Consider the following 10,678-nt stretch of genomic DNA (forward strand, 5'->3'; position numbering starts at 1 on the left):
CTTGGCACCTTAAATAAAAGAAGTGCGTAGAAAACAAACAGGTTTAGAAACATCTGTATAAATATCTCTTGTGGAGGGGAGGGGAGCTCAATTCCCCCACCCCCACAATACACCCTCACCATAGAAAAAGACTCCCAATCAGTTGTGATTCACAATTTGGAAGATGGGATTAGGCCAGGGGTTCTCAGACTGGGGGTCAGGACCCCTCAGGGGGTTGCAAGGATTTTACATGGGGGGTCGCGAGCTGTCGGCCTCCACTGCACACCCCGCTTTGCCTCCAACATTTATAATGGTGTTAAATAAATTAAAAAATGTTTTTAATTTATAAGGGGGGGGGTCAGAGGCTTGCTATGTGAAAGGGGTCACCAGTACAAAAGTTTGAGAACCCCTGGATTAGGCAGACTCACTTGTCCTTGGGTCTCTGCTGGTGTAGATTAGGGGGTCATTGTGCACTCCCTGCTCTGGGGTGACCCCCAACAGTTTATCCTAAGATGAAAGTACCTTTGCTGTGTTTTTATGTATGTTGTACATAGCTTTAAGGCTCATTTAGGGGACAATTTGCCACAGCAGCCCTGTTCTAGGTTATCCCCTTGTAAAATCCAGTTATTCCACAGCTATTCCTGACACCTAGTGCTAAGGGTAGCCTTGAAATTTAGATCACAAATGGGAAAATATCAAAGCGTCTAATCAGCTGATGGGGATTCTATTCTGTGCTTCTGTCTCATCACTTGACTCATGGCTGACTGACTAATCACTTTTCTCCTCATGGATACAATTCTACACTGGAAGAGGCCCGATAAAACAAGCAACAATATCTGACTCCAGATTGTTTCATTGTAACTGGGTACTTAAGCTGGACAGGTTTTTGGGCTTTCTAAGATCCTGATGTATATAGAGCTTTTCATTAAACTAGCTAACTCACTTCAGAGTAGGCATATTGCATGCATCCTGATACGTAGAGTCTACACTCACCAGGCAGGCAGACCCTGTGAAGCAGGTATCATTGAGAAGGTATAAGTCTATCATAAACCAAAAGCTTGCCTCTCTCACCAACAGAAGTCGGTCCAATCAAATTTATTACCTCATCCACCTTGTCTCTCAAATATCCTGGGACCGACACAGCTACAACTACACTGCAATAAATGCAAGCATCACCCTTAGATGGGCTCAAGGGGATGGGATCCACATGAGGAACGTATGAGCCACAATGCTCAGCATCACAATGCCTAACTTTTAGGCATCCAGAAAATCATAGGAACAGCACTGCAATCCACAGAGCCTGAGTTAGGTGCCTAAGCTCCCTATACAATGAATGGGAAGAGAGAACCGCCTAAGCTAGCCACAGGAAGAAGCTGAAAGGAGCATGTGCTAAACCCCCACCCCTCTCATAGAGATAGCTGCATACCCTGCTACTAAGCCTCGAACCTGGGGAAGATAGGTATTTGGCCCACTAAGTCACATGTGGAACCCAAAACAAAACAGCCAGGAGGAGATGCTCCCTTATAACCTTTAGCCCACTGGATATGGTACTCAACTAGGATGTAGGAGACTCCTAATACAAGTCCTTCCTCCACATGAGGGCCTATGTGGCCCTATGGAAAAAGATAAAGGCACCAGTGATGTGTTATTGCCACTCCCATCTTTCCTACTGCCAGAGAGGAAAAGAGGGAGTTGCCAGGCTCATGTGGGATGATTTTAGAGTCCTACATAGCTGCTTCCTTTATTTATGCTTAAGGCCAACCTTGAGTGAGGGTAAGTCAAGCATGTTAAGAGGCCACACCTATAAACAAACCAGTCAGGCCCAGATCCTCAGAGGTACTGATGCACCTTACCTCCATTGAAATAAGAGTTAGGTGTCTAAATACCTTAGAGGATCTAAGTCTCAAGAGTCTTTTCATTTAAAAAGTAGTTGATCCTGCTCTGTGTACAGTGATCCCCTCCAGCAGGACTATGTACATCCTTAGAGCAGTCCATAACAGCTACCTATCTCAGGACAAGTTACATTCATTCCAAATCCTTTTCCCCTGCTTTCCTCTTTATTGGGATTTCACACAATGTTATTTGGCCCAGATTCCTCCTCTCTCCACACAGATACTTGCTCCCCACATAATCACTTTCCTCAGAAAAAGGTAGATACTGGGCTTGTGTAAGATAGGAAAAACAGGACAAGGTTCATTGTATTAAGTGAGTTTTAGCTCACTTAATAAAGCAGTTGCCTAGGAAACAAAACTGTAGAGCCTTAGCTATAGGACCATATGACCATGTACACTAAACAGTTCCAGCCATGCAAGGGGAATGTCCTTAACTGGCTAAACACTAGAACACAGAAGTCACCATACTTAAAATAGCATAGTCCTTTCACAGTCATTTGTCTGTATTTAGCCAACAACTTTCAACATGTTTCAGAGTAGCAGCCGTGTTAGTCTGTATTCGCAAAAAAGAAAAGGAGTACTTGTGGCACCTTAGAGACTAACAAATTTAGTCTCTAAACTTTCAACATGGATTCCTCTGAGATTAAAGTAAGCCATTTTCTTCAACACAATCCCTGCCTCCTGAGGGTACTTCCTTACTCCTACAGGGGAGTTTTGGGATTTCTTTTGACTCCTTGTTACTGTTTGCCTCATAAGGCTACTCTGATAGCTAAGTAATGAGAAAGCACCCTCATTATTAGTACAATCCATTTTAAAATTCACAGAGTCAGGAAAGGTCAGGACTAGAACTTCAACAAGGGCTTTAATTCACCAAAAATTGTTTTAGAATTAATTTATCTGAAGCAGAGAACTAGGTAAGATTTCAACAGTATTGTGCTTAATAAAAAATTCAAATATCACATAATTTTCTTTGCACTAAGATGCCAGAGAAAGTTTAATTGAGTGATTTAGAACATGTTAGAGTCTTGGTGCTTTTCTCTATGGTATGTTCCAATCTCTGTTATAACACTGTCAGTCATGCACAGCTGCTGAGGAAGTAAAATCCATGTATTCATGTCTGAATATCAGTGACAGATCATCAGAATTTTCAAGTGGAAAAATAACCTTCATTGGGTATCACTTTACATATTGCTTACCAGAAGCTGATGCAAAGAACCCAGGGAAGGTTGGTCGAGGACAGCTGTTTTAAACCCTGACCTTTGGACCATCCCATTTCTCTAACACAACAGGGAAGTTAGATGCATAAGGCATGTGTTGTTGGAGCTTCTCCTATGATGGAAGATATCTTACCCACATTCAATTACTACTACCAGATATGCTCAAATTCTCCTTCTGAGACTCTCAAGATACCCAATTTTAGATGTTGCATAAGAAAGGCATTAGTTAAGATATTGATACGAGAAAATGGTGCCGTCTCATATCAGCTTAAGTACAGTTATCTGCTGTAATATGGCAACATCTGCTGTCTTTTGAGATCTTAAGAGATTTGTGCAAGACCATTGTATTTGTGAATACGATCAGCATCAGTGGCCCTTCCCTCAAGCTATTATGGTACTATAAAGCTGCAGACTCAAGTCACTTAGTAGCAACCAGCCAACTTTACTCATCTTGCTACCTTATTTACAGTAGCTACCTTCTCCCCCAGCTCCCCATTCTTACCCTTCTGGGTCATCTTTAAAAATCCTAGAAGATTACTTTCTTTTATCATTATACCATGGAAGATGAATCTCTAAGGACATCCCAGGCCTCACCACTGGGCCATATTGAGTGTGAGAAAGGAGGAGTCTGAAACCAGTTTATTAGGAGAAAATCTTTTGTTTAATTATAAATCTGGAACGCTCTGGTGAAGAAGGCAGACTCAAACCGGAGAGGACACAGAGTGATGGAAGCCATGGGTTGGCCCAGAGGCTGTCACATAGCAAACAGGATGAGGAATGCCACCATCAAACAGAAGAGTCCCATGGCCTCAGACAGGGCAAAGCCCAGGATGGCGTAGGAGAAGAGCTGCTGCTTGAGAGAGGGATTCCTGTAAGGGACACATCAAAAAAACAGATTCCTAAGTGAGAAAAAAAAAAAACACAATCTATTCCACAAGGAGCTAAGGATGGTCTCTCACAAGCCACTGGTGGTAAGGTTATGCATCCTGAAGACAGGATCCCACAGAATAGTGGATACGGATGAATGTGGACATGACAGTGGGAGACACAGAACATGCACATGCATTAAGTTGGAGCAGAGAAAAATGTGAGAGAAAGCCAAAGTTGTTCAAGGCATTTCTCTGGCTTCTTAGCATGTCTGTGTGCAATCCCCTAAACCCCCAAAGGCTGGTCTCCACAGAATTATTTTATCAGGCAGCAATCCCTTACCAAGCATTAATGGGATTACACCCTCTGTGTGATGGCAGCAGCTGTGAAGTTCTACTGAGTTGTTGTAAACATGTCGAAAGAGTGAGGAAGTGATTGATATTCTTTACATCCTGTCTTAAACTATGTAGTGTAGCTGTTTAGCAGTGTAAATAAGTCACTTTCTACCCCAGAGGTGCCTTCATTTCACTGATGGGCAAAGTGATTCCTTAGTATATATTAATTGGGAATTAAATTTGTAAAACCTGTAAGATGTGTGGATAAAAGATGCTATGAAAATGCAAGATCCTCATTATAAATGGTTCCTTGGGGTTTGGAACACTACAGTTCTAAATTCACCTTCTTATTCCTCTCCCACATTTTTGTTTGCTATGGTCAGTCTCAATGTCCTTTTCCTACAAAATAAGTAACAGCTAAGACTGGCTGTTTACAAAAAGGGCCTACAAAACTGACTGTTTGAACAGGGAAGTAAAGTTGAAGCCACTGGCTTGCTTACCTGGCATAGCCGATGATCAAGCTGCCAAACACTGTTCCAATACCTGCTCCTGAACCAGCCACCCCAACTGTGGCAGCACCTGCACCAATGAACTTAGCAGCAGTATCAATATCCCTAGAGGTAGTGCTCGTTTGGAACTCCCGGTGAGCCAGCTGTAGATGGGAAACACCAGAGAGCTGTGGGGAGAAGCCGCCAAATAGCAACATTATTTTAATTGAATACATTTATTAAGTGTCTGTCTACATTTTATCCTCTATTCTAGGTCCAGCAAGGGCATCCAAACTTTGCCCAGCTAAAAGGCAACTCTAGCATCTTGGTAGGGCAATACTCCAACCCATAGTACAACCTCTAGCCATTTCTTAAAGTACAGGCTTCTTATCCTTCTTCTCTGTACAGAGTCACCAGCAATTCGAGCTGGTAACCTGAGCCAGGCACTGAAGACAAACAGTATCTCCATTGTCCAAACCCACATACATCTGGCTAGTGATTAATGACAGGGCTAACCACGACAAGGAGGCATTTTATCCCAAGATGTTAGAATTAGAAACACAATTACAACAGCTAGGGGCAATTTTCTTTAGTCTTACCTGTACAGTCTGAGTCTCAGGCCTGCTCAGTACAGATATGGAAACTGGCCTTGCCAGAGCCCTGGAACAGCAGCGGAACTAAAGTGAAAGAAAGACATGCAACCCATAATGGGACAACTCCACATTCCTTAGATTTGAAGGCAGTTTACAGTCATCTATTGGGGTCTTTGAACAGCTTTTGTCAGGAACAAGAAATTAAGAGTCACCATCAACTCCACTGATAAAATTTGAAAGCAAATGTCTCAGGGACTCAAGCTAGTTGACTAACAAATAACCTATAATCTAAGGACAAGACACTACTGAAGCATAATTAGTGACACTATATTTGAGTTTTGAGCCAGTGTTGTACACTTTGAGGGACTTATAACTAGGAAGGAATCCTATCAAAAGTGGAGGTGGCAGTACCCTTAGCCACAATAGGTTAGGTTTCAGAGTAGCAGCCGTGTTAGTCTGTATTCGCAAAAAGAAAAGGAGTACTTGTGGCACCTTAGAGACTAACAAATTATTAGAGCATAAGCTTTCATGAGCTACAGCTCACTTTGAAGTGAGCTGTAGCTCACGAAAGCTTATGCTCTAATAAATTTGTTAGTCTCTAAGGTGCCACAAGTACTCCTTTTCTCTTTCCACAATAGGTTAGCATATCTTCTCAGCCTCTGGATTTGCATAACAATACAACCCAACTGAGACTGAGAAGATATCCACCCTCCCTTCACCAACACCACAGATGACCTTGATTCCCCCAGTCAAGGAGTCTGGACTGAAAGTTATCCACCATAATGCATCTCAAGTAGAAGGGTGTCTGGGACAGCATTTTGAACACAGCTCTAAACAGAAATGCCTTCATTTGCCATGCTACCTGCATCCCCACCTCCTGGCATTACTCCTCTGCAAACAAAAAGCTGCTTACCATTGCTGGAGAAGCAAGGAGAGCCACTGGAGTCTGCATTTTGACTGATCTAGTGAGAAGAAAGCAAAAACACATTGAAAGGGAACACCACATACCCAAATCCCATGTTACTCTTTACAGCAGAATGCACATCAGATCAACATACGCTCCTCAGGAGAACTATAAACAAAAGTTAGCTACTGTGCCTTATCCTTGTCCTGCTTCCTTCCCCTGATTCTCCCTTCAATTACAACTAAGTCTCGCTCTCTGCCAAAGTTTGTTGTAGTTTTACTTGGAGTCCTTCAGACACAGGCTCACAAATATTGCCGAGTTTCAATAATAAAACTAAACTAAAAGAAAAGGCTGGCTTTAAATGGATGCTGACAGAAGGGTCGAGTCAGTCCCTCAGAAACAAGAGAGAACCACACAGATGGAGTAGAATGAGCAAGACAGTGACCTCCAATTGTGGAAAGTCACCATGAGGGCCAAGATGGGAAGAATAAACTAAGGTATTGCCCAGATTAGAATAAAGTTTTAAAGCTAGCATATTTAAAAGATTTATTCGGTACAGGACAAGTTGTTAGCAGGTAGAGGCGAATTCTGGTGGGGGTGGAGCCTGAAGTTTCACCTTTGACCAGAGAATAAGTTACAGTACAGCTTTCCCTGTCCATGCCAGTTTTAAAACACACCGTTATTGTTAGCCGCTACATTTTAAAAATACACCTATTGTCATAATTAAGACCCACACTAATAAAGGGGAGGGTGCAGCAAATCAGTAAAAGGCCCCCTCCCCCCTCAACTGCCCCTCCCCCCTCAACTGCCCCCCTTCCTGCCCCTCCCCCCTCAACTGCCCCCCTTCCTGCCCCTCCCCCCTCAACTGCCCCTCCCCCCTCAACTGCCCCCTCAACTGCCCCCCTTCCTGCCCCTCCCCCTCAACTGCCCCTCCCCCCTCAACTGCCCCCCTTCCTGCCCCTCCCCCCTCAACTGCCCCCCTTCCTGCCCCTCCCCCCTCAACTGCCCCTCCCCCCTCAACTGCCCCCCTTCCTGCCCCTCCCCCCTCAACTGCCCCCCTTCCTGCCCCTCCCCCCTCAACTGCCCCCCTTCCTGCCTCCCCCCCTCAACGGCCCAAGCCAGGAAGGTCCGAGGAGAAGGCGGCCGCCCTAGCGAGCCAAGCTCGGGCTGCAGCCAGAGCCGAGGCCCAGCAGCAGCCAGCTCGGGCACCTCACCTGCGGACGGTCACCCCCGCGCGAGCCCCCGAGCTGCAGCCCTTTGAGACAGGAGAGCCCCGCCCCGCCTCGCCGCTCACCTTGCCCCGTACCTCAGCGTCCTCCACTCCCATTGGCCGCCGCCACGCAACGTGCGCTGCCCTGTTGGCTGGGGGTGGGGGGACGGGACAGAACGTGATCTCCCTATTGGCTCTCCTGGATGAGTCCCCGCCTACCAAAATCCGGGACATTCGGCCTGCGTGAAACGGCGACGACGTGCTCACAGCCCCAGGTTCTGATTGGCTCCTTTGAGACTTCTGATTGGTTGGCGGCCTGATAGCCGGCCAAAGGACCATAGAGTTGCGCAAGGGGGAGGCTAGAGAATCCCAGTTACTTTGACTCCTTCCCCCTTCAGACCTGGAGATTATTGCAACATGGGAGCTGAAGCTATCTTGGGGGTCACGTGATGAGGCTGTACCTGCGGAGGGTTCGAATCTAGCCCCGGACAGCTCCTTGGGGGCCCCAAACCTACCTCACGCACAGGGGACCCCAAGGAGTTGTCCGGGGCTGGATTTGAATCTGGGATCCTCATCCGCCATTTTGGGCTGGATTGGAACCCAAGTCCCACCGCAACTTATTTTGGGCTGGATTTGAACTTGCCCCTTCACCTCCCAGCAGCTGCCTCCCAGTTGAACCCAAGGTCTCCAGTGGCTAGTATGGGCTGGCTTCAAACCACGGGCCCATGAGTGGTTGTATATAGGAACAGTTTTCCTTCCACAACTCTAAGCCTGGTTTTGAACTGGAGGCCCCTGAGGTCATGGGTTCAAGTTCAATCTGCATTTGAACCCTTCGCTATTTTATGTTTAAACATGATCTGTCTTTTTATACTTCTTTATGATGCATAACAAAGGTTGGAAATGTTTATAATTATTTTATTTTCTACTTTTTTTCCTTAGCAAAGTTATGTTTCCCTTTTGTCAGAGGTCTCTGTGGATATATCTACACTGCAATGTAAGCCCATGGTTAATAGAATACAAATGAGCACACCCTGGGTTCATTAACCTACAGCTTGAGCATCTACACTTGTTTGTGCCATCAGATTACCAATTGTTGAACCCTGGATCCTAACCTGGGGCTTCAGTGTCTACACAGCGTTATCCGGGCCCAAGACCAATCACCGATATCCCAGACTTTCTAGCACCTTTCCAAAATGTGTCCGCTCTAGACCTTGGTTTGTGGTAGTGTGGTAAAACTTGACTGTCCAAATGACAAAGAAATTCAGCCCATAGAACTGCTAGATACTTTTGGTGGACTCCCAGAGCACGAGTCCAGTGGGGCTGCATGTGGAACGTTGAGCTTATCTTCCCTGGAGATCTCCTGGAAGGAGGCAGAAATAGCTGAGGACTTAATTATAGGACCTGGGATGCTGAATTAAACAACAGCTTTTCTTCCAACCGTTTGCAAAGCAATAGGGCTACCCTTGGTCCCATCTTGACTCAGGGTCAGACCTTCCACCCCTGTCCAGGAAACTTAGGTCCAAGCCTTGGGTTAGTGCGATTTGTAGACAGCAGGAGAGTTAGGTTTGATCCTGAGTTCAAACCCTGGGTTTACACTGCAGCATAAATATAGCCTGTGGGTCATTTGGAAATGCAGGCTTGGGGCTTTCTCAGCCTTTAGTTAAAGGATGTATATATGTGATCTGTACTCAACAAAGAGGGGTTTTCTCCTGTGTGTTTGAGTTAAACAGGTTCTGACAAAATCAAATAAAATTTGAGAGGTTTTAAACACCAAATAATAATAATAAAATTATTCCCGTCTCACTTAATTGGGTTTATTTTCCATGTTATCTGTGATGACACTATTAATAATTTTTGTTTGTATTACCTTGGAGCCCTAATTATGGATCAGGATCCCATTGTGCTAGGTGCTGTACAAATACAGAGCAAAAAAACTGTCCCCATCCCAGAAACCTTATAATTTAATTTATAAGACAGAGACAACAGATGGATACAGACAGACAGGTTCATAATTCTATTATCCAGTGCTTCAGAATATTTTTAATTCATATTTTCTTTACACCTCCAGAAGAAGCAAAAATGTCAGAAGCCCATTTTTTCCCTTTTGTAGGTTGCTTCTAATTGTGTTTTTAAAACACCTTGGTTTTCCTTTGTTTTGTTAACATTTGTATCTCAAACACCTGAGCAAACAGTTGGAAGAAAAGCTGTTGTTTAATTCAGCATCCCAGGTCCTATAATTAAGTCCTCAGCTATTTCTGCATCCTTCCAGGAGACCTCTAGGGAAGATAAGCTCAACGTTCCAGATATTTCTGAGGCAAAAAACAAACAGATGTTACACACATATAAAATTTTCAATTAAGTCAGAGTTATGTAATTCATGCCTATATTAAGAAGTAAATGGTCTGATTTTTAAAGACCTCTCGCATACTCTAACATGTCTCAGTGACCTTGACCTTTCCCCACATCAGTACAGACTGCAGGAGGGAAACAGGGCAGCCACAGGAGAAAAGTAGAGTGAGGTGCTGCTCAACCATTCTAGCAGAGTAAAGAAAGAGACACGGTGAGTTAGGCTTTGGGTTCATCCTAGGGAAAAACCTCAACCACTGAAGAATTTTTCTCCCTGTTCAATACTTTATCTTGTCTTGAGTTAAACAGATGCTGATAAACAAAAAGGGTAGAGGTTTTAGACACTGAATAATAATAATAAAAAAACAAACCCCACTTTCTCTCTCAATCAGGTTTCTTGTCCATTTTATAGGATAGCTGTCTGTCAATCCACAAACTAGCCAGCGGGTGGAGCCATCTACCTGAGCAATAGGGTGTGTTCCACCCTTTCCAGTACTCAGTTAAATGATTAAGAGGATCCTATCTTGTCATTCTTTCCTCCAAACATGAAGGACCCACAAAGTCTCCTCGCACTGCAACCTCCAAAGCCATATCCCAAGGCAAGGAATGCCACCATGATGTGCTATTGCAGGAGGGCAGGGTGGGTGAGCCCCTGGGCTTGGGAGATTCACACTTATTTCAAATGGTGTCCCATCCTACCTCTGGCTCTTACCACATCAACTATCATCAAACCCATTTCTTTCTTCTTCTTTGTTAAGCTCCCTGCCTTCAAAGCTCTGAACAGCTCCAGTCTCCATCTGCATCTCCGCCTTTGTTTTCATGAACAGGTTAAACCAACTGGTCCCTG

General features: G+C 44.6%; 1 protein-coding gene across 1 annotated transcript; it reads right to left on the reverse strand.

Annotated features, from left to right (window-relative positions):
• Window positions 1-3,730: 3,730 nt before the first annotated feature.
• On the reverse strand, window positions 3,731-7,734 carry ATP5MC1 (ATP synthase membrane subunit c locus 1). The gene is made up of 5 exons (XM_038385582.2): window positions 7,490-7,734; window positions 6,285-6,333; window positions 5,378-5,455; window positions 4,791-4,966; window positions 3,731-3,957 (listed from the first exon to the last, which is right to left on the reverse strand). Exons 1-5 carry the CDS (start codon window positions 7,717-7,719, stop codon window positions 3,843-3,845), a joined length of 648 nt encoding a protein of 215 aa, XP_038241510.2. The 5' UTR covers window positions 7,720-7,734; the 3' UTR covers window positions 3,731-3,842.
• Window positions 7,735-10,678: the final 2,944 nt, after the last annotated feature.

This window comes from Dermochelys coriacea, chromosome 27, assembly GCF_009764565.3.
Source record: "Dermochelys coriacea isolate rDerCor1 chromosome 27, rDerCor1.pri.v4, whole genome shotgun sequence".
Taxonomy (NCBI): Eukaryota; Metazoa; Chordata; order Testudines; family Dermochelyidae; genus Dermochelys; species Dermochelys coriacea.

Excerpts from the sequence above, each read along its gene's own strand:
- ATP5MC1 (XM_038385582.2), bottom strand. The coding sequence starts at position 7,719 with ATGTCCCGGATTTTGGTAGGCGGGGACTCATCCAGGAGAGCCAATAGG. Across the intron at positions 4,967-5,377 it reads CTGAGACTCAGACTGTACAG|CTCTCTGGTGTTTCCCATCT; the intron begins GTAAGACTAAAG and ends TTCTCCCCACAG. Across the intron at positions 3,958-4,790 it reads TTGATCATCGGCTATGCCAG|GAATCCCTCTCTCAAGCAGC; the intron begins GTAAGCAAGCCA and ends TGTCCCTTACAG.